The sequence below is a fragment of the Schistocerca americana genome, chromosome 2 (assembly GCF_021461395.2).
Source record: "Schistocerca americana isolate TAMUIC-IGC-003095 chromosome 2, iqSchAmer2.1, whole genome shotgun sequence".
In the NCBI taxonomy this organism is placed as follows: Eukaryota; Metazoa; Arthropoda; class Insecta; order Orthoptera; family Acrididae; genus Schistocerca; species Schistocerca americana.
This window is the reverse complement of record NC_060120.1, coordinates 449,300,303-449,324,610: the sequence shown is the minus strand read 5'-3', so window position 1 is coordinate 449,324,610 and position 24,308 is coordinate 449,300,303. Positions and strand designations below refer to the sequence as shown.

Here is a 24,308-nt window from a genome sequence, read left to right as displayed (position 1 = left end):
AATGGTTGCGAAAGCATACTTGACCTCTTAGCAATAAATAATCCTGGACAAATAGTGAGTATCGTGACAATACAGGGATTAGCGACCACAAGGCAGGAGCTGCTAGGCTGAATGCCGTAATTCCTACAACCAACAAAAAGAAACGCAAAGTATATCTATTTAAAAAAAGCTGACAAAAATGCTCTTAACGCCTTTTTAAGAGACAGTGTGCCTCCTTCCGATCTGATCATGTAGGCGTGGAAAAGTTGTGGAATGATTTCAAAGAGATAGTATCGACAGCAATTGAGAGATATATACCACATAAATTAATAAGTGATGGTACTGATACCCCTTGGTACACAAAACGGGCCAGATCGCTGTTGCAGAAGCAGCGAAAAAAGCATGCCAAATTTAGAAGAACGCAAAATCCCCAAGACTGGCAAAGTTTTGCAGAAGTTCGAAATATAGCGCGTACTTCAATGCAAGATGCTTTCAATAATTTCCACCACGAAACTCTGTCTCGAAATCAGATGGCGCTTCATCTGATCAGAATAGCAATAATTAGCATAACAAAGTAAGACAAAGCAAAGATGATGTTCTTTACAGGAAATGCTCAATATGTCCACCATCATTCCTCAACAATAGCTGTAGTCGAGGAATAATGTGAACAGCACTGTAAAGCATGTCCGGAGATATGGCGAGGCATTGGCGTCGGATGTTGTCTTTCAGCATCCCTAGAGATGTCGGTCGATCACGATACACTTGCGACTTCAGGTAACCCCAAAGCCAATAATCGCACGGACTGAGGTCTGGGGACCTGGGAGGTCAAGCATGACGAAAGTGGCGGCTGAGCACACTATCATCACCAAACGACGCGCGCAAGAGATCTGTCGGACATTTTGTGAACTTTTTTTTTTGTTCCAGTAAAACCCCATGTCATTCCAACCATGTGTGTCAATTTTTACCTCTCTATCTACATTATTCCGTGGTTTATTAAGTTTTCAAATTTATACTGACTTTTTGATCACCCGGTATTTAGTCTCTAAGATATTCTTAGTGGCTATACACTGTCCAGTCACATCAATATGACCTCCTGTCAAAAGACTGAGTGACCACCTGTTGCAAGATGATCCGCTGCGAGACGTGCAGAAAGAGAGTCAGTCAGTGAGGTACTGGAAGGTACAGGCAGAAATATGGTGCCACGCCGACTCCACTGCCGCGGCCAGCTGCGCTGGGTTTCTCCGTTGAGGATCCGTGGCGCGAACAGCCCGATCGAGCGGATCCCAAAGATTCTCGATTGGATTTAAATTCAGGGATTTTAGTGGTCAGGGGGATTACAATAGCTGATAGATGTCATTGTGCCGAGGAAAAAGAAACTGCATGTATGGGTGGACATGGTTCCCAAAGGTAGACGAATACTTGTGTTGATCCACTGTCTTCCAGAATGACGAGATCACCCAGGGAATGCCACAGAATCATTCCACAGGCCATGACGCTCCCTCCGCCAGCCTTTAACCTTGTCTTCCAGACGTTTCACGCAGTACACGCCAACAACTATCTGTCTGATGGAGCGTGTACAATATGATTCATTCGAAATGGCCACCTGTCGCCACTCTGTGCACGTCCAGACCCGGTACTGGCGTCCAAGTTCCAGCCTTCGTCGCCGATGAACAACAGTCGGCACGGGTGCACAAACCAGGCACCTGCTGCAGAGGCCCACACGCAGCAACGTTCATAGAACAGTTCTCGAGGGGACCCTGTTTATAGCCCGTTGGTTCATCAGGGCAGTCTCCTGCTCAGCAGTTGCAGGTCTATTCCCCCATACACATCTGTGCAGCTGTCGCTCACCCCTCTTATCTACTGCCCCTGGTGCACCCTTTCCGCATTATGACTACGACTGCACTGAAACTTCCTGGCAGATTAAAACTGTGTGACGACCCGAGACTCGAACTCGGAACCTTTGCCTTTCGCGGGCAAGTGCTCTATCGAGTGCGCTACCCAAGCACGACTCACGACCCGTCCTCAAAGCTTCAGTTCTGCCAGTACCTCGTCTCGCCGGCCGAATTGGCCGAGCGGTTCTAGGTGCTACAGTCTGGACCCGTGTGACCGCTACGGTCGCAGGTTCGAACCCTGCCTCGGGCATTGATGTGTGTGATGTCCTTAGGTTCGTTAGGTCTAGGGGACTGATGACCTTGGAAGTTAAGTCCCATAGTGCTCAGAGCCACTTGAACCATTTGAACCTCGTCTCCTTCCTTCCAAGCTTCACAAAACCCCCTCCGCGAACCTCGCAGAACTAGCACTTCTGGAAGAAAGGATATTGCGGAGATATGGCTTAGCCACAGCTCAGGGCATGTTTCCAGTATGAGATACCCTTTCTTCCAGGAACGTTAGTTCTGCACGGTTCGCGGAGGGGCTTCTGTAAAGCTTGGAAGGTAGGAGACGAGATACTGGCAGAATGGAAGCTGTGAGGACGGGTCGTGACTCGTGCTTGAGTGGCTCAGTTGGTAGAGCACTTGCCTACGAAAGGCAAAGGTCCTTGGTTCGATTCTCGATGCGGCACACAGTTTTAACCTGCCAGGAAGTTTCATATCAGCGCACACTCCGCTGCAAAGTGAAAATCTCATTCTACGACTGCACCGTTTTCCGCGTCCCCTGACAAGCCTTATACAGGGTGTTACAAAAAGGTACGGCCAAACTTTCAGGAAACATTCCTCTCACACAAATAAAGAAAAGATGTTACGTGGACATGTGTCCGTAAACGCTTATTTTCCTTGTTAGAGCTCATTTTAGTTTCGTTCTTCGACCTTCGCTCAATGGTGCACGTTATCATGATTTCATATGGGATACTCTACCTGTGCTGCTAGAACATGTGCCTTTACAAGTACGACACAACACGTGGTTCATGCACGATGGAGCTCGTGCACCTTTCAGTCGAAGTGTTCGTACGCTTCTCAACAACAGATTCGGTGACCGATGGATTGGTAGAGGCGGACCAATTCCATGGCCTCCACGCTCTCCTGACCTCAACCCTCTTGACTTTCATTTATGGGGGCATTTGAAAGCTCTTGTCTACGCAACCCCGGTACCAAATGTAGAGACTCTTCGTGCTCGTATTGTGGACGCCTGTGATACAATACGCCATTCTCCAGGGCTGCATCAGCGCATCAGGGATTCCATGCGACGGAGGATGGATGCATGTATCCTCGCTAACGGAGGACATTTTGAACATTTCCTGTAACAAAGTGTTTGACGTCACGCTGGTACGCTCTGTTGCTGTGTGTTTACATTCCATGATTAATGTGATTTGAAGAGAAGCAATAAAATGAGCTCTAACATGGAAAATAAGCGTTTCCGGACACATGTCCACATAACATATTTTCTTTCTTTGTGTGTGAGGAATGTTTCCTGAAAGTTTGGCCGTACCTTTTTGTAACACCCTGTATACCCTCCACTGCTAGTACTGCCACCTGTTGTCACTGATGGTTATTACATGTTGACGTCGAACATAGCCGGTGGTCACATTAATGTGACTGGACCGTGTAGAACCAGTGTACAGAAAACGTTTGAATGACTTACAGATACTTTAATTCTCTAGGACCCAATTGAGCCGACTGCTGCAGCTACAGAGCACGGCGGCTCAAGAAACTCTGCAAACTGCTGTTCCCTCAAAGGTTCCCACCATCGTGCGGATACATTGGTCGCGCGCGGCTAGCCTTGCCTGCAGAATCCCTGTACACGGAAATCTGACGTCAATCAGCGGAGATTGCTTAATTGGAACATATAGTGGCGCGCTGGAGATGGGAGCGATAGCGGGGCTGCGGTTGCGGCACGTGTGTGTCGTGCCAGGAGGGGGCGGGGTGGAGTCACGCGACGGTGGGAAGCGCCCCGCAATATCACAGCGGCGCGGGGCGATCCCGGCACAGAGCGGCGGCTCACCATGCGGGCGACGGCAGCGGCAGCGGCAGCGGCGGCGGTGGCGGCGGCGGCGTGTCTGCTGACGGTGGCCCGGGCGAGCGACGAGGTAACGCGCCTGCGAGCAGGGTGCGAGACCCACGCTGTAGATTAACTACAGCAGCTCGTCATTTCTGACAAGTCAATACTCACTAATTAATGTTGTTGTTGCAGTCTTCAGTCCTGAGACTGGTTTCATGCAGCTTTCCATGCTACTCTAACCTGTGCAAGCTTCTTCATCTCCCAGTACCTACTGCAACCTACATCCTTTTGAATCTGCTTAGTGTATTCATCTCTTGATCTCCCTCTACGATTTTTACCCTCCACGCTGCGCTCCAATACTAAATTGGTGATCCCTTGATGCCTCAGAACATGTCCTACCAACCGGTCCCTTCTTCTAGTCAAGTTGTGCCACAAACTTCTCTTCTCCCCAATCCTATTCAATACCTCCTCATTAGTTATGTGATCTACCCATCTAATCTTCAGCATTCTTCTGTAGCACCACATTTCGAAAGCTTCTATTCTCTTCTTGTCCAAACTATTTATCGTCCATGTTTCACTTCCATACATGGCTACACTTCATACAAACACCTTCAGAAATGACTTCCGGACACTTAAACCTACACTCGATGTTAACAAATTTCTCTTCTTCAGAAAAGCTTTCCTTGCTATTGCCAGTCAACATTTTATATCCTCTCTACTTCGACCATCATCAGTTACTTTGCTCTCCAAGTAGCAAAACTCCTTTACTACTTTAAGTGTCTCATTTCCTAATCTAATTCCCTCAGCATCACCCGACTTAATTCGACTACATTCCACTATCCTCGTTTTGCTTTTGTTGATGTTCATCTTATACCCTCCTTTCAAGACACTGTCCATTCCGTTCAACTGCTCTTCCAAGTCCTTTGCTGTCTCTGACAGAATTACAATGTCATCGGCGAACCTCAAAGTTGTGGTTCTTCATGGATTTTAATACCTACTCCGAACTTTTCTTTTGTTTCCTTTACTGCTTGCTCAATATACAAATTGAGTAACATCGGGGAGAGGCTACAACCCTGTCTCACTCCCTTCCCAACCACTGCTTCCCTTTCATGTCCCTCGACCCTTATAACTTCCATCTGCTTTCCGTACAAGTTGTAAATAGCCTTTCGCTCCCTGTGTTTTACCCCTGCCACCTCCAGAATTTGATAGAGAGTATTCCAGTCAACATTGTCAAAAGCTTTCTCTAAGTCTACAAATGCTAGAAACGTAGGTTTTCCTTTCCTTAATCTATCTTCTAAGATAAGTCGTATGGTCAGTATTGCCTCACGTGTTCCAACATTTCTACGGAATCCAAACTGATCTTCCCCGAGGTCGGCTTCTATTAGTTTTTCCATTAGTCTGTAAAGAATTCGCGTTAGTATTTTTCAGCCGTGACTTATTAAACTGATTGTTCGGTAATTTTCACATCTGCCAACACCTGCTTTCTTTGGGATTGGAATTATTATATTCTTCTTGAAGTCTGAGGGTATTTCGCCTGTCGCATACATCCTGCTCACCAGATGGTAGAGTTTTGTCAGGACTGGCTCTCCCAAGGCTGTCAGTAGTTCTAATGGAATGTTGTCTAACTCCGAGGCCTTGTTTCAACTCAAGTCTTTCAGTGCCCTGTCAAACTCTTCACGCAGTATCATATCTCCTATTTCATCTTGAACTACATCTTTTTCCATTTCCATAATATTGTCCTCAAGTACATCGCCGTTGTATAGACCCTCTATATACTCCTTCCACCTTTCTGCTTTCCCTTCTTTGCTTAGAACTGGGTTTCCATCTAAGCTCTTGATATTAATTAATAAGTGCCTTGAAAGCGACTGGTAAAATGTGTGTGCCGGACCTCGAACTCTGAACTGTGCTTTTCGCAGAAAAGATCTTACTGGATAAGCTATTTCTTAAAAAATTTCCAGCCTTCCTCGCTTTGCGAAATGGTGGAACCGGGTTACCTTCTGTGTGACTTGGAAACAAGCACCTAGAATCCGTGCAGAATAACGTGGACGGTAGATGCGCAAACTGCAGGGCGCGCACAGGGACAGCGGCAGTGGTGGGGGTTGCCGGCAGGTGCTGTAGGGGAAATGCTGAGCAGTGGAGGGGAAGTGCCTTTTAAACTAAAGCCTACCATCAAATTTTTTGTAAATATTAACTAGCAGTCCCCCACCCCCCATTCCTACACTTGCATGGTAACCATTCAAAAAGGTATGTCACCTCTGGATTTGGATTGGATTGTTTGGGGGTAGAGACCAAACTGCGAGGTCATCAGTCTCATCGGATTAGGTATGGATGGGGAGGGAAATCGGCCGTGCCCTTTCAAAGCAACCATCCCGGCATTTGCCTGGAGCGATTTAGGGAAATCACGGAAAACCCAAATCAGGATGGCCGGACGCGGGATCGAACCGTCGTCCTCCCGAATGCGAGTCCAGTGTGCTAGCCACTACGCCGTCCGCCCCCGGTAGTTGAGTGGCCAACGCGACAGACTGTCAATCCTAAGGGCCCGGGTTCCATTCCCGGCTGGGTAGGAGATTTTCTCCGCTCAGGGACTGGCTATTGCGTTGTCCTAATCGTCATCATTTCATCCCCATCAACGCGCAAGTCGCCAAAGTGGTGTCAAATCGAAAGACTTGCACCAGGCGAGCGGTCTACCCAACGGGAGGCCCTCGTCACACGACACGACCAATACACCACCTCGCTCGGTATGTCACCTCTGGTTTGGTTAGTATCTACAATGAATTTTGCTGAAAATGTCGCGATTTATTTTCGCCTGGCTTATTAACCAGTTGTAACACTCAGAGAAGCATCATGAGTGGCGAGTTTTGAGTAAAACCTACACATTGCTCTCGCTGCCATGTTAAAATTTGCTTATTTTGCCAAAACATAGCGGAATTTACACAGTCTTACCTCACTTACATGTTGTGCAGATGCAATTGCAGGAGAATTCTGAAACAGTGCTTCATTAAGTTTATTAAATGAGGAGCTGTGGAAAAACAAGGTCAGTAACTTACGAAAAAGCACATCATCAGTACGAACTAAACGAGTAGCGCCTTCACTTTGGTTGTTTCAAAATTCATAGCATTTCTCGTTTCACCAGCTGTCGATGGCTCTTAAAAATTACATTCTTTAATCGAAAAAGTCTGTAGTTGGTGGAATAACATGGTAGATAATTAACTTTTGCATAGTAAACGAATGGCAAGGTACTCTCCTCTTTGTGTGCTATCATTTACCGAAATCTCATTTCGATATCTCAAACCGTTTATGAAATATGAGGATCGTTGTGAACATTTCACTCTGGCTTTATCGCTGGTGCGGTGCGATCGCAAGTGAATGTGCTACATCAGATTAATTTTCTCGAGATTAGTGACAGAAAGAGATGTCCATCCAATTTTAAAGAAAATTTCAATGTGTTAGCTGAATTTCATATTTAGCAACATGTTATGTAATATGCATCAAACGCAATATCGTACTGAGCGCTATTTTTCATTACAAACTTTTTCGAATTTCGAGCGGTGTCTTACTTTCACATAAATATCACAGTAACTATTGCCATTAACGATATGACGGCACATCATCAATAACCTAACATATGATACTATCAGCACCACAAAAATGAAAGTTTTTACCGAACAGTTTTGTAAAATCGTCTTAGCAAGACCGCATGGCATGCGCCTCGATTCTGTCATCGCTGACCGGCCGAAAGATGGCCTCCCCTTCCGAACAAAGAAATGAACTCGCCCAGTGCTTTAGACGAAAATTTCTCTCTGCGCATCCGTCTCCATACCCCTGCGGTCTCAGCTACCCTCCTTTTCGACGACTCTTTCTTTCTGGGGCAAAATGTGCGATGTTTGTGCGTTCTTTTGGTCATTTCAACTAGCATTTACGTGCTAATAACTATTTGTACAGTTTATCATTGAATTTTGTTACTTTCGAAGATTATTGTAAATTTATTTTAATAATTAATTACCATTTAGAAAATACACTTCATTCTGATGTTGTATATCCCGCATTGTCATCAGACTTGATTATGTGTCGAAAATGTGTGTCTGACAACACAACTGTTGGACATTCTATGAATAGAGATTACATATTAAAATAAATTTATAACAGTCTTTGAAGAATTTTATACATACACATACTTATAAATGTATACACATATTTGTACTGTACGTGGCTATATATGTATACACTCACACACACACACACACACACACACACACACACACACACACATACACTCACACACATCCATACAAATTACAAAAATGTATGTTTGTATGTATGTATATGCATATGCATCCTGATGGCAAAAAAAATTCGCAACACCAACAAATAATTAATGTAGAGTAATGAAAATTTGGGAATACACTTCTATAGGTAACATATGTCAGTGATTAACATTGCAAGATCACAAGTTACTCTAAGCATGAGATACGCCATTGCGAATGTGAAATGCTGGTACATTAATAACTGGCGAAATTGCCAGAATGTTGAATACAAGCATTCAAATTTTCATGCATTTTGTTGTATAGGTGCCGGATCTCAGTTTGTGGGATGGAGTTCCATGCCTGTTGCACTTGATCAGTCAATACCGGGACAGTTAATCCTTTTTGTGGATCAGATTTGCGTTGTCGTTCGATGATGTCCCATATGTCCTCGACTGGAGACAGGTTTGGTGATAGAGCATGCCAAGGCAACATGTCGACAGCCTGTAGAGCATGGTGGGTTACAGCAGCAGTATGTGGGCGACCGTTATCCTGTTGGAAAACACCCCCTGGAATACCGTTCATGAATGGCAGTGTAACAGGTAGAATCATCGGATTGACGTATAAATTTGCAGTCAGGGTGCATGGGATAACCACAACAGTGCACCTGCTGTCATACGAAATCGCATCCCAGACCAGAATTCAAGATGTAGGCTCAGTGTGTCTAGCACACAGACAGGTTGGTTGCAGGCACTCAACTGTCCTTCTTCTAACCAACACACAGCTGTCGCGCTTGGAGCTGTCCGTGAAGTACACTGCTGGCCATTAAAATTGCTACGCCACGAAGATGACGTGCTACAGACGCGAAATTTAACAGACAGGAAGAAGATGCTGTGATATGCAAATGATTAGCTTTTCAGAGCGACACCTACAACGTGCTGTCGAGATGACAGGCATCTTATCTGGATGGCTGTAACGGATCGTGCAGCCACATCTCGATCCCTGAGTCAACAGATGGGGACCTTTGCAAGACAACAACCATCTGCACGAACAGTTCGACGACGTTTGCAGCAGCATGGGCTATCAGCTCGGAGATCATGGCTGCGGTTACCCTTGACACTGCATCACAGACAGGAGCGTCTGCGATGGTGTACTCAACGACGAACCTGTGTGCACGAATGGCAAAACGTCATTTTTTCAGATGAATCCAGGTCCTGTTTACAGCATCATGATGGTCTCATCCGCGTTTGGCGACATCGCAGTGAACGCACATTGGAAGCGTGTATTCGTCCTCGCCATACTGGCTTATCACCCGGCGTGATGGTATGGGGTGCCATTGGTTACACGTCTCGGTCACCTCTTGTTCGCATTGACGGCACTTTGAACAGTGGACGTTACATTTCAGATGTGTTGCGACCCGTGGCTCTACCCTCCAGACAATCCCTGCGAAACCCTACATTTCAGCAGGATAATGCACGACCGCATGTTGCAGGTCCTGTACGGGCCTTTCTGGATACTGAAAATGTTCGACTGCTGCCCTGGCCAGGAGATTCTCCAGATTTTTCACCAATTGTAAACGTCTGGTCAATGGTGGCCGAGCAACTGGTTCGTCACAATACGCCAGTCACTACTGTTGATGAACTGTGGTATCGTGTTGAAGCTGCATCGGCAGCTGTACCCGTACACGCCATCCAAGCTCCGTTTCACTCGATGCCCAGGCGTATCAAGGGCGTTATTACAGCCAGAGGTGGTTGTTCTGGGTACTGATTTCTCATAATCTATGCACCCAAATTGCGTCAAAATGTAATCAAATGTCAGTTCTAGTATAATATATTTGTCCAATGAATACCTGTTTATCATCTGCATTTCTTCTTGGTGTAGCAATTTTAATGGCCAGTAGTGTAACTGATGTGTAACAGTTGGTTGTGTCACTGTGGTGCCAACTGCTGCTCATAGTGCTGCCGCAGATGCAGTACGATGCGCCACAGTCATACGCCGAACACGACGGTCTACCTCTCGGTGGCGCCTCTTGGCCGCCTTGCAACCGCACATTCGTGTGACCATCACTGCTAGCAGGCAGATACACTGGCTACATTCCTGACGACTATTTCTGCAATATCGTAGAAGGAACATCCACGTTCTTGTGAGCCTATTACACTGCCTCGTTCAAAATCAGTGGGGTGTTGCCGACGGGGTCTTCGTCGCCTTTTAAAGGCATTCTCCATTAGCATCAACTCCCGCATCTCAAAGGTAGCTAACGCTCGCGACCGTTGTAATGTGTATTTAAAACAAACCTGATTTACATTCTCATAGTGGCGCTGTCTGAAATGAATCACTGTGGGGGTAAGAACCACCCACATGTCAAAGGGTGTGGGCTTGGGCTGTAAAAGTAGTTTAACCCACGATGCGCGAATACCAACATTGTAGTCATCTAGTATATGAGAAAGAGAGCACTCAGAGAGTTGCAACTAACTTTACACATAATTTCAAATCATTGTGAAAATTTTTCTCGCTGACAACCCTCACAAAATGATGAAAGGAAAAAAGTTTATTGCTTACTACATTTTCGCTGTTCATGCAGTAAAACTGCCATATGAAGCATGACATTTTAATTTATTAATTCTTTACTACTAACTGTACCCATAGTTCAGGAGATATGACATCAAATACTGAGATGCGTGAAAACTGCAACATTATCCATGACGTTTTAATTTTATTACTTGTTTGCTATTAACTCTAGTCACAATACATTTCGCGGCCAGTAGTCGCTTATAACACTGAATGTACCCACAAAACTATATCATTGTGCAGCACATAGTTCAGAAGATACGACGTCGTAAACATTGAGCAGCGTGAAAATGGAACTGCAGGGCGAAATTCGCTAGACACACAGGTGAAATATATATACAAATACGCGTGAAATATATTATGTTTGTGTGAAATGTATTTGTCACGTGTGTACGTGAGCCAAAACACGGGTAAAAAGCTCAACCTAAACCCCTGGAGCGACTCAAACAAATGTGGTACACATATTAATTAAAATTTGCAAAGAAATACTGTAGGAGTAAAAATCACCATCATCCTCTTGGGGTGAGTGTGATGACAGAAGGGAGGACGAGGAGATGGACAGACAGGAAAGGGGAAGGAGGAGAAAGGGACAGACAGGTGGAGGAGTAGGAGATGGACAGTGATAGGGTGGGGGGGAGGGGGAATGGACAAGAGAGAGGAGAGGAGGAGATGGATAGAGAAAGGCGCAGGAGTAGAAGCACAGAGGGTGCGGAGGGCAGGAGGTAGACAGACAGAGGGGGAAGGTGGAACTGGACTAATAGAATATCAAAATAAGTACATACCCGGGCAATGCCGAGAACTCAGCTAGTGTGTGTGTGTGTGTGTGTGTGTGTGTGTGTGTGTGTGTGTGTCTCCAGTGGGTCGTTAGGCGCATTTTCTCTGGTGTTTCAGTTCGGTATTTGCAATGTGAAACAAATTCTGCTCATCACGTCTTTCACACGACGCCTGGCGTCAACGGAAAGCGTCGGTTTGTTTCCCATTACAAACAAAATGGTTTTTAAAGTGAAATTTTGTGTGCTCATTCGATACAACAGTACCAAATTAGTCTACTGCGTTACTCGTTTCATCGCTACGTATTAACAGGAGCCGTAAAACATGAAGAATAGGTAGTATAGCAGCAGTGACTGACTGCGAGCAGTGCACGTGCAGGGATGTGGCAGTGAGCGCGGCCGAGGCCGTGCTGTCGCTGCCGCAGTACTGACTGCTCTTCGTGTTTCACTGGCCCTGTTAACACACGTCGATAAAAGGAATATCACACTAGACTAAATAGGGACCACTTTGTAGAATGGGCATGGAAAATTCGATTTAAAAAATCCTATTATTTGCAAAGGGAAACAAACCGACGTTACCATCGACACTGGGTGTCGAATGAAAGGCGTCGTGTCCAGTATTCGTTCGCACTGACTCCAGCTGCACAATGCAAAAAAAAAAAAAAAAAGAACTAACGACTCCTAGGAGAGACACATCATAAGGAAAGAAAAGAAATAAAAGAGGTTCCACAGTACTGCAACCTTCTGGTGGGGGGGGGGGGGGGGGGGGGGTGCTTTTTTAATTTTTTTTAAATTGAGGATAAGCAGGTTTAATCAGCGATTCCTACTGAACATTGTGCAACAGAAATTAACGAAGGACTGTTGAGGAAAAAGCAGTTACACCTTCTGTGAAGTTATGAGCTACTCAACGATTCCTTGTTAGTGGCGAATCCAGTTTCCTGTATAATAGACACGCTTCTCCTAACTTCAAAAATAATTTTAACGCTTTTTTTCCTCAGAGTTAATGGTACGGGGTACTGGCGCATACCATCACAAATCAAGCATTGTATAGCGCTTGACTTGTGAGAGTATGCGCCTACACTACACTCTTAGCAGCAACAGTAACAGCATGCATATCCCATTGTCAGAGGTGTCAGAACGATGTTCGCTTATAACTTTCGACTCGGTAGTTTTCGGACCAGGGTCCCTGACTTCATATTGGTACATTTACCCTTCACCATCATCCCTGAAAGTTTCTCACATTATACATACATATATGAAGGAAATAAGCGATTCGTGTTCTTGCTTTCTCTGCAGCTTCTGCATCATATGTCATAGCAGTGACAACACGAAAAAAAGAAAATGATTATGAATGGTGAAAAAAGTGGATAAGGAGGTGGAGGAAAGGACAAACTCGACATTTTTCCGAAAGGAAGTTCTGTTACAGCACGGCAATTAGCATCGAAATTGTTTGAGGATAAGCAGGTTTAATCAGCGATTCCTACTGAACATTGTGCAACAGAAATTAACGAAGGACTGTTGATGAAAAAGCGATTACACCTTCTGTGAAGTTATGAGCTACTCAACGATTCCTTGTTATTGGCGAATCCCGTTACCCGTATATTAGACATGCTTCTCCTATCTGTCACGAAGTGTCCAGAAAACTAAATCTGTTAAAAAAACATACTTTTAGTTCGTTCACATTAATGCAAATCAAATTGCGAAGGGAGTGAAATAGGATGATGTTACACTATATGTACGTTAAACAAGTAGTAAAGGAAACTATGGAGAAATTTGGGAAATGATTTAACGTTCAGGGAGAAGAAACGAAAACTTCGAGGTTTGCCAGTGGCACTGCAATTCTATAAGAGATAGCAAAGGAATTGAAAGAGCAGAGGTTATTAGATGGAAGTCAGTCGTAGTAAAACAGGCGTAATGAAATGTAGTCCACTTAAATCAGATGACGGAGAGGAAATTAGTTTAGGAATTGAAGCACTAAAAGTAATACAAGAGTTTTGCTTTTTGGGCAACAAAATAACTGATGATGGAGGAAGTAGAAAGACTGTCTATAGCAAGAACAGCATTTCTAAAAAGAGGAATTTCCTAACAACGAATATAAATTTCAATGTTAGGAACTCTTTTCTGAATATATTTGTATGGAGTGTAGTGTTCTACAGAAGTGAAACGTGGATGATACGCGGTTCAAACTGAATGCGGGTTGCAGTAGTTACTCGGAGATGAAGTGGCTTGAATAGGAAAAGACTATCGCGGCCAGATGGAGCATACCAGTCTTCGAAGAAAAGACCACCACCACAACAACAACAACAACGACGACGACGACAACAACGGTCGTTAAAATGTCATGGATAATTGATTTTGGAATCGCCTTATGTATCCTTAGACTCATTAAACAGTGTTGTCCACTGTCTAAAGTTGATAACAAGCGGAAAGGAGATTCCAGTCCACAGCTACTCCCATCAGTGACCTCACTGTCAGCTTAGGATGTGCATGTACTTTTATTATACGCAGATGACATTCTGTACGATAAGACGGAGCTTTTTCTTAGGGTGAGCATATTTTTCTGTTATACTCAGATGACATTCTATGCGAAAAAGTAGATCTTATTTTATCGAAATTATTATCTGGAGTCCACTTATACTTGTTGAAAATGATTAACGAATACATGGAACAGTTTTGTGGCCAGCTCAGAGCCTGGGATGAGGCCTACGCCAAGGCACTTCGTGGCTCTCAATAACCAAAATTAGTGGTATCAAATGCATAAAAAGCAACTGGTCATGCTCTTAAAAAAGCGAAAAATATCTAGAGAACTGCAGGAAACATTTTTCAACAAGTTTTAAATGAGAGACTTTTCTGAAATACTAGAATACCTGTTTATAAGTAATGGTGATTGAGTGAGGCTACTAAGTTGTGCAAGTGCAGCCAACCCAGTGGCACGCTATTCGTTTCTTTCCTCGACCGACTCGACTGAATCGAGTTACCGAGTAGTTGTACTTTCCTATGTAGCACGCGCGTCCGTGTCATCGTACTTTATACGTTTCTATCTGGCACATAGATAGCTAACACATACCTACGAGAAAAATCGCGGCCATTCTAGTGATCTCGATACGTTATTTTGTCTGACATTTGTTCGAGAAAAGTCGCGAATGTTCTACTATTTTCTTGTACAGAGAACCTTCGACACGTAGCGTTATAAATACGGACCATTTGCCGAATAGGAAGCTAGTTTACATTCAGAAGCAGAAATATTAAGACTGAAGAATTAATAAGTAACAAGCCCTAGTTGTAGCAAAGTGCAAGTGTGAAGGTAAATCAAGAGTAAGAGTGATCAGTTGATAGTGAAGTATCAATAATAGTAATTCATAGTAATTTCCCAGTAAAAATATTGTTACGAGACTCGTAACAATATTTTTACTAATAACGTTGTCGCGTACAAAGACATGGCTGAGGTCGACAATGAAGGATCGACTTAATGGCTTTGCTCTGCTGAACACTCACCCTGACATTGATTGTCCTATTGACAATGTAATTAACCAATTTGCCAGGAAGAATAGGCGGATAGAATTCATCGTTTAATCAGTTTAAATAAAACTTTCTTAAACTTTGCATGTGACTTGATTTTTTTTGTTACAGTAAAAGTAAAGGTAACTCAAGATATGCTTAGCGCCCCTTCCTTGGGGTTTTTCTGTATCCGCCACTGAGCCAACCCAACGGTTATGAACACACACTTTCCTCGAAAGGACATTCACAACGTAATTAGGGTATCACCAGATGGAAGAACAAAAAAGCAAATAGACCATGACCTGGTAGATCAAAGACATAAAAACAGTATAACGAATGTGAAAACCATAAGAAGAGATAAAGCAGGCACAGACCATTATCTAGTCGTAGCAGTGGTACGCCAAAGAATAGCCATTTAAAAGCGAAGGTGGGGAGGTGGGGGCGGGGAGGAAATCGGCATAAAAGATTATAACATTGTCGTAGACGATTGAAGGATAACGGCAAAGTACAGGAGTTTGTCATCAAGCTGCAAAACAAATTTGATGTTCTAACAATGGAAGATAACCTTGACATTGAAGACCACTGGGGAATGATAAAAACAAATGCGGAAGAAGCGACACTAGAAGTGTGCGGACAAAGAAAAAGAAGGAAGAAAAATCAATGGTTTTCAGAAGAATGTGAGCATAAAATGAAAGGTAGAAGAGCAGCGAAGGAAACACACCTTTAAGAAGATTCCAACGAAAGCAAAAAAGCGTATGAAAATGTTAATAGAGAAACTAAAAATCTTCTCAGAAGGAAAAAAAGAGAGAACGTATGGATAGTTTAATCAAAGGAGTAGAGGATGATAAAAGTGCAGAGAATGCAAGAGATTTTTACAGATCAGTCAGATTTTTCAGCAAAAGATATATACCACGGATGTACGGCATTAAAGATAAAAGTGGCAATACAGTTCTGGAAAGATCCATAGGTGTGGAAATTTGGAGGGAATATTTTGAGGAGCTTCTAAATGTTGAAGACAGAAGGGCAGAAATGATAATCAGAGTGTAGATCCCTTCGAGGAACCGCCAACAATGAAAGAGGCAGTAGACTCAATGAAAATACTGAAAAACAAGAAAGCTCCAGGGAGAGATGGCTTAACATTTGGACTGTTTAAGAAGTGAGGAATACGAACATCTGGAATGAAGAAAGAATTCCAGAGCAGTGGACAGAAGCCATAATAATGCCAACTCATAAAAAGGGGCGACAAACAATGCAGAAACTGCAGAGGAGGCATCTCATTAATTAGCACCGCCTATAAAGTGTTCTCCGAGATCCACCACAAAAAATTAAAACCATATTTAAAAGAGATAATAAATGAGGAACAAGTTGATTTATGAAGGATCGTTCAGCTACTGACTAGATGTTCATACTGAAAGAAGACATATCCAAATATTGGGAGTATAACAAAACAATGGCAATAAATCTTGTGAAAGTGACACTGAAAGACTCGAAAGGGGTAGTGAAAATGGATGGAGAATATTCCAATGCGTTTAACATAAAAACGGGAGTCACGCAAGGAGAAGGAATAACATCCCTCTTTTTCAACATCGTAATACAGTAAGCGATGGACGCAGAAAGTGAAGCAGAAGAGGGAATTAAAATAGGAACAAAAATACATGTACTGGCCTTTGCAGATGACGTAGTACTAATCGCTGAAAATCTGGAGGATCTTAAAATGCTGGCAAAAAGACTCTTTCAAAAATCAAAGGAAGCTGGATTAGAAGTAAATGATGTGAAAACAAGATTCATGAGGGTAGAAAGAAATTACAGAACAAAAAGACGGGTAACTCTGCGGATCGATAATCACAAGTTTGAAGAGGTACATGAGTTTAAATATTTGGGGGTAGTAGTAAACAACAAAAACGATTGGAAGCAAGAAACAGAGGCGAGGATCAAAGCTGCATCCAGAGCATCATACTCACTCAACAAACTACTGTCATCGTCTGCTGTCGTAGCCCACTAACGCCAAATTTGCTGCAACGTGCGACATTGTTCTGTGCGATTTTGTCACCCGCAATGTTGCTTGTCTGTTACCACTGACAACTCTACGCAAACGCCGCTGCTCCCGGTCGTTGAGTGAAGACTGTCGGCCACTGCGTTGTCCGTGGTGAGAGGTAACGCCTGAAATTGGTATTCTCGGCGCACTCTTGACACTGTGGATCTCGGAATATTGAATTCCCTAAGATTTCCGAAATGTAATGTCCCATGTGTCTGGCTCCAACTACCATTTCTCGTTCAAAGTCTGTTGATTCCCTTCGTGCGGCCATAGTCACATCGGAAACCTTTACACATGAATCACTTGAATGCAAATGATAGCTCCACCAAGGCACTGCCGTTTTGTACCTCGTGTACGTGTACTGCTTCCATCTGTATATGTGCATATCGCTATATAATGACGCCAACGGCCTTCCCGCAGATCACCGAAGTAAAGCGGTGTTGCGCTCTACTAGCACTTGAATGAGTGACCATCCGGTCTGCCGAGCGCTGTTGAGAATCGGAGTGCACTCAGTCCTTGTAAGGCAAACTGAGGAGCTACTTGATTGAGAGTAGCGGCTCCGGTCTCGTAAACTAACATACGGCCGGGAGAGCGGTGTGCTGACCACATGCCCCTCCATATCCACATCCAGTGACGCCTGTGGTCTGAGGATGACACGGCGGCCGATCGGTACCGTTGGGCCTTCCAAGGCCTGTTCGGACTGATTTTTTTTTCTACACAATGACTTTTGTCACCTCAGTGTAGACTGTTACTGCAACCACAGATAGAACACCAAATTACGTATACGAATGCTACAATCTTGTAGAATACAGAAAAGGACTTTGTGTATTTGAGGATCTATGTGACGTAATAAAACAGGAGTTTTTGTTGGTAGGGGAGGTTCAGTTTCACAATGTTTTGCAGTAAGTGATAGTGTTGTGCTTCGGAGAAACTTCAGAAAAACACCTTCTTCTTTCTTCTGACAGTCGCAGAGAAGGCTATTGAACCATAGTTGTTACACATTCGCACAAAGATAGTAGTTACCAGCTTCCTGTTTGCCTGAAATGTTTGAAACGAGAGGGCGCTTCTAATTGCTGGTCGCATTGCAGCGTAGTGCTATCCTTGTAGCAAATTGGAAGACCTCGTCAATGTAAGCCAGTGCTATATGAGCCGGAGCCCCTACAAAGGAGATTCTCATATCCCTTCTTTTATTTCGATATGATTGTCATATATAAATTTCCATTTCTTCCGCTTCGCGTTTTGATTAGAATGCAATACCAGTTTTCGCGTTTTGAGTCTGACACTATGAGCAAGTTCTGGACCTTTGTATGACGAGCAAATCTGGAAGCCTCTCGAATCGCTATCGCTTCCACTATACAGCCTGAACAATATCAGGTCAGACGAAATAGTCTGGAATATGGAAAAAGTGTGGCCAATAAAAATTAACGCTACCACTGAGACTTGAATTAATTGTGCCAAAGCAATTTTTCATACCGCTGTAATACACTCCTGACCATTAAAATCGCTACACCACGAAGATGACGTGCTACAGACGCGAAATTTAACCACCAGGAAGAACATGCTGTGATATCCAAATGATTAGAGTTTCAGAGCATTCACACAAGGTTGGCGCCGGAGGCGACACCTACAACGTGCTGACATGAGGAAAGTTTCCAACCGATTTCTCATACACAAAAAGCAGTTGACCGGCGTTGCCTGGTGAAACGTTGTGATGCCTCGTGTAAGATGGAGAAATGCGTACCATCACGTTTCCGACTTTGATAAAGGTCGGATTGTAGCCTATCGCGATTGCGGTTTATCGTATCGCGACATTGCTGCTCGCGTTGGTGGAGATCCAATGACTGTTAGCAGAATATGGAATCGGTGGGTTCAGGAGGGTAAAACAGAACGCCGTGCTGGATCCCAACGGCCTTGTATCACTAGCAGTTGAGATGACAGGCATCTTATCCGCATGGCTGTAACGGATCGTGCAGCCACGTCTCGTTCGCTGAGTCAACAGATGGGGACGTTTGCAAGACAACCATCTGTACGAACAGTTCGACGACGTTTGCAGCAGCATGGACTATCAGCTCGGAGACCAAGGCTGCGGTTACCCTTGACGCTGCATCACAGACAGGAGCGCCTGCGATGGTGTACTCGACGACGAACCTGGGTGCACGAATGGTAAAACGTCATTTTTTCGCATGAATCCAGGTTGTGTTTACAGCATCATGATGGTCGCATTTGTGTTTCGCGACATCGCAGTGAACGCACATTGGAAGCGTGTATTCGTCATCGCCATACTGGCGTATCACCCGGCATGATGGTATGGGGTGACATTGGTTACACGTCTCGGTCACCTCTTGTTCTCACTGACGCCACTTTGAACAGTGGACGTTACACTTCAGATGTGTTACGACCCGTAGATCTACCCTTCTTTAGATCTCTGCGAAACTCCACATTTCAGCAGGATAATGCACGACCGCATGTTTCAGGTCCTGTACGGGCCTTTCTGGATACAGAAAATGTTCGATTGCTGCCCTGGCCAGCACATTCTCCGGATCTATCACCAACTGAAAACTAAATTGCTACACCAAGAAGAAATGCAGATGATATCGGGTATTCATCGGACAAATATGTTATACTAGAACTGACATGTGATTACATTTTCACACAGTTTGGGTGCATAGATCCTGAGAAATCAATACCCAGAACAACTACCTCTGGTCGTAATAACGGCCAGGTTCTGGTTAATGGTGGCCAGCAAGTGGCTCATCACAATACGCCAGTCACTACTCTTGAGCTGTGGTATCGTGTTGAAGCTGCATGGGCAGCTGTACCTGTGCGCGCCATCCAAGCTTTGTTTGACACAATGCCAAGGCGTATCAAGGCCGTTATTGCCGCCAGAGGTAGTTGTTCTGGGTACTAATTTCTCAGGATCTATGCACCCAAATTGCGTGAAAATGTAATCACATGTCAGTTCTAGTATAATATATTTGTCCAATGAATACCCGTTTATCATCTGCATTTCTTCTTGGTGTAGCAATTTAGTGGCCAGTAGTGTATGTATATCGAAATTTTCCAACTGATATTTGAATGGAGTTTCAAATGGGATTATGTCGCCACCTGTTTGAATCCACTGATCGATGGTACACACTGATTTTAATGTTGCCACTAAGAGAACACATACCACTACTGGCCTTTGTCTTGTTCAAAAATGTCACTGCCATTGGGAAACATGATCCTGATGAAGGGATGCACGTGGTCTGCAACCAGTGTATGATACTCCTTGGCTGTCATGGCGCCTTGCACGAGTTCCGCTGGACCCATTAATGCCGACGTGAATGTTCTCCAGAGCATAATGGAGTGGGTATGAATGTCTAATTTTGCGGCTCATCATCGTTAGTTCTGTCGCTAGGATGCGTTGTATACAGCGGTGTAAGTAAAATGGCGAATATCGAGAGAATCAAGAGCTGTGCTGCGGTTCATTATCTTCATTTGAAGAGAATGACGCTAAAGGAAATCCCGGAGGGCATGCGGAATACACGTAAGGACAGTGCTCTGTCTTATACAACAGAGAAAAACTGGGTGTCCGACTTCAAACGTGGAAGAACGAGTGTGGAAGATGCGCCAAGGAGCGGGAGGCTTGTCACCATTGCCATTGATGAAACAGTGACTGCAATTCACTATACGATTTTGCAGGATCGTCGAACAACGTTGCAGCACATTGAGACCACATTTGGAATCTACCATGGGCGTACCCGTGATATTGTAGTTGATATTTTGAGTATGTGTAAAGTTTCATCTCGGTGGGTCCCAAAATAATTGAATGCACATCAGAGATGGGAGCCCGAAAAAAGAAACGTCGCTTCGTGGATAGCTGACCATCCTGGAACATTTACATATGACGGGATTATTTTATATTGTCGAGTTTGGAGATAAACGTTTCGTGCAAAAAAAAGTTTCAAATAGACCAGCATGTCAAGACAAGCCTCCACATCGCAGGAATGCAGAAGAAAGGACCACGACAACAACTGCTGACAACAGCAAGTCGTAGTAGCAGGCATTTGTCCAAAGGTAACCAAAAAAGTCGGTTTAACATGGGTTTATGTGAAGCATAGTTATATGGAGAGCTGCATCAAACCAGTCTCAGGACTGTAGACCACAACAACAACAATGTGAAGCATTCATTGCAAGCAATATTCTTCTTCACATACTTACAAACCCTATCCTCAAAGGCTTCCTGCGCAAATATTGCTTAAATCAAAATATACCAGATGAATCAACATTGCATAAAAATTTCACACCGACGATTTACGTTAGTGTTCTGGAAGAAACACGGAATGAACTCAAGGACAGCATTATCTCTATTTCAGATGACGAAACAACAGACGCTGTGGACGTTACATTGCAATTTTAATTGTTGGTATTTTAAAAGAAGAGCCTTCTTCTTCCTATTTAGCGGCCTGCAAAGAACTTGAAAAAATAAATCATTCTACGATTGCCAGATTTGTGAATGAGGGTCTTAGTAAAATATTTCCAGAATCTTCTGCAAATGAAAAGGTGTTTGTATTTATTTCAGATGTTGCTCCCTATATGATCAGAGCAGGAAAAGCCCTCCGAGTATTTTATCCCAGTTTGATTCATATGACGTGGTTTGCTCATGGAGTACATCGCCTTGCTGAAGAAGTACGTTGCACGTTTGTGAACGTAAATAAACTGATTTCATCCACAAAGAAAGTATTTCTAAAGGCTCCTGCTCGCATCAAGACCTACAAAGAAAAATGCTACGAAATGTGCCTTTACCCCCCGAACCAGTGGCAACTCGTTGGGGTACGTGGGTCGAAACTGTGTAGTTTTACAATGAACATTTCGAGACCATTAGAGGGTTTGTAAATGACTTCGATAGTGCAGAGGCTTTGACAGTTTGCCAGTGCAAGGAAGCTTTTAATGATTCCGTTATTAAAAAAGACATTGCAGTAGTGATTAGCACTCATTTTTCCTATACACCCGCAAGTATTAAAAGGCTTTAAATTCAAGGTTTAGCGTTGAATGAATCTATTCAATTAATGAATAAAATTATTCTGGTGAACTACTCATTGCCGGAGGTATTCACAAGAAAACTTAAAGAAAAGTTTGAATACATTTTAAACAAAACCCAGGCTTGAACTCTTGTGCCTAATTGATAGTTTTATTACTGGGACAGGTGAACTTTTGCCAGAAACAATAAGTGCCAACATAGAACACAAATTCAAATACTGCCTAGCTACCCCAGTTGATGCAGAACGGTCCTTTTCTGCTTATAAAAATGTTTTGTGTGATAGAAGGCACAGTCTAACTACCGAACATTTGGAACAGTACTTGGTCGTTTATGTTTACAACAGTAGAAAAATGTAAATTAATCGTAATAGATGCTTTGGCCTAATAATATTAATTAAAAGTTAATGCTGTTTAAAAAATTCATGATTGTATGTTGTTTTGTAAATAAAATATAACGGAGTTTTTGGGCGAGCCCCTCTGTGTGCGATATATCCCGACGTTGGTCCTGTAAATATCGATTATCTCGCTGTGACTCACTCGCACCGCATCCGCTTGCTACCGACAACAATAGCAAAGAAGGAAACACGGTACCCGTTCCCATTTTGCAAATTTTTAGAAAATAACCCCAGAAAGGTCCCCTTCCTAACCTCTACCAGAAATTATTCAGAAAATGTACCGATTTTTCGCGTGGCCTGCGCTCTTCCTCATAATTTATATGTACAGGTCCGACTTTGATGTACAAATGGATGCAGTAACTACCATGTTTTTTTTATTATTTGATCTTGCATATTTCGATACTTTTCATGCATTTTAAGCATTTTGCAAGCATATGTAAGGTTTTTATGATGCATATAAACCGGTTTCTAGTGATGGCATTGGTCTTCTGGGATGCAGAAGGGATAATTATGGTGGATTACTTGCAAAAAGGGCATAACTATCAATGCATCACACTATTTCATCCCCCCACCCCCTGCGCCGTTTGAGAGAAGAGATAAAGAAAATAATGTACGGAAAATTCGCGCGGAATGTATCGGGGCAACACACTGGCGCACAAAACCGTCGCAACACTGAAAACTAAACGTGACTACGGGTTCGAATTGTTACGTCATCCGCTATATTCTCCAGATTTGGCTCCATCAGACTTTTTTCTTTTTACAGACCTAAATAATGACCTCAAAGGACGACGATCTGACAATGATGATGCAGTGATTAATTCTGTGAACGCCTGGTTGGACTAGAAATCGAAGACGTTTTATTTGAATGGTTTGCAGAGGTTATCTGAGAATGCCCGCAAGTGTATTAATGTTCACGGCCATTATATTGAAAAATAATTTGGTATTATGAAATTTCTGTCATTCTTTATTTAATAGGCTAGTAACTTTTTGACCCCCCCCCCCCCTCTTATCGTTTTACGAGACTCAGTTTTAGGGATATGACCTCATAAACACTGATACGTATGAAAAAATGCCGCATCATGCGTTAAGTTTTAATATCGTGCATTTATTCTTTATAACTGCTCCTCTCCCACAATCGAATCAACTTAAGGAAACCCCTGACACCCGCTAGCGCTTTTGACAGTATTCAACGGAAAAACAAACGGCTGTAAGCCAAACGATAGCCGTCTATAGAGCTATGAAGAGGTGTTTCCATAGAGATGTTTACAAAATCGCCCTGTAGACACGCGAAGCAGGTGCTCCCAGCGTACAGAAATTGTCCAGAATCATGTTTCTCAAAGTTTGATATTGCACTTACACGTTTGTACATTATGCACGTTTCTTTATACGACTATTTGATAATTTCAAAGACGTTTTCATGTGTAAGTGGAGATGAAATTCTTTCGATGCAATACAAACACAGTTCATTTTTAGTTTCTAATAGAAAATTGGCATAATGAATAACCGGGTTTATCAGATAGTTAGTTAGTTGGGCAGATTTTATAAACTTAATCAAAGTGTGTAAGACTTGTATAGTTATCATCAGTGCTTTTCTAAATAAAAAAAAAAAAAAAAAAAGTGTGAGGGTACTCCGACAGCAAACGCAAACGAATAAAGAACAACAAAATAAAGATGGCAATGAATCGCGAAGGATCATGGTAGCCGGACCGTAGAGACGTCTATAGGTAGCTCAGCGTTTGAGCGTACGCATATCCGTTTAGCACCACCATCGCCCACTATTAGCGGGCGAGGGCATTGCATGCTTGTCGAACTGGCTGCCAGCGATTCAGTTGTCGATAACGGTTGCCGCAGCTTGGAAATGCTTGAAACA

At 43.4% G+C, this 24,308-nt stretch overlaps 1 protein-coding gene across 1 annotated transcript in view; it reads left to right on the top strand.

Annotated features, from left to right (window-relative positions):
* Window positions 1-3,914: 3,914 nt before the first annotated feature.
* LOC124595693 overlaps window positions 3,915-24,308 on the top strand; it is an 84,520-nt gene continuing 64,126 nt past the window's right edge. Inside the window, exon 1 of the mRNA XM_047134552.1 lies at window positions 3,915-4,000. Coding sequence (XP_046990508.1) covers window positions 3,917-4,000 — 84 coding nt within the window. The 5' untranslated portion in view covers window positions 3,915-3,916. The remainder of the gene's footprint in view (window positions 4,001-24,308) is intronic.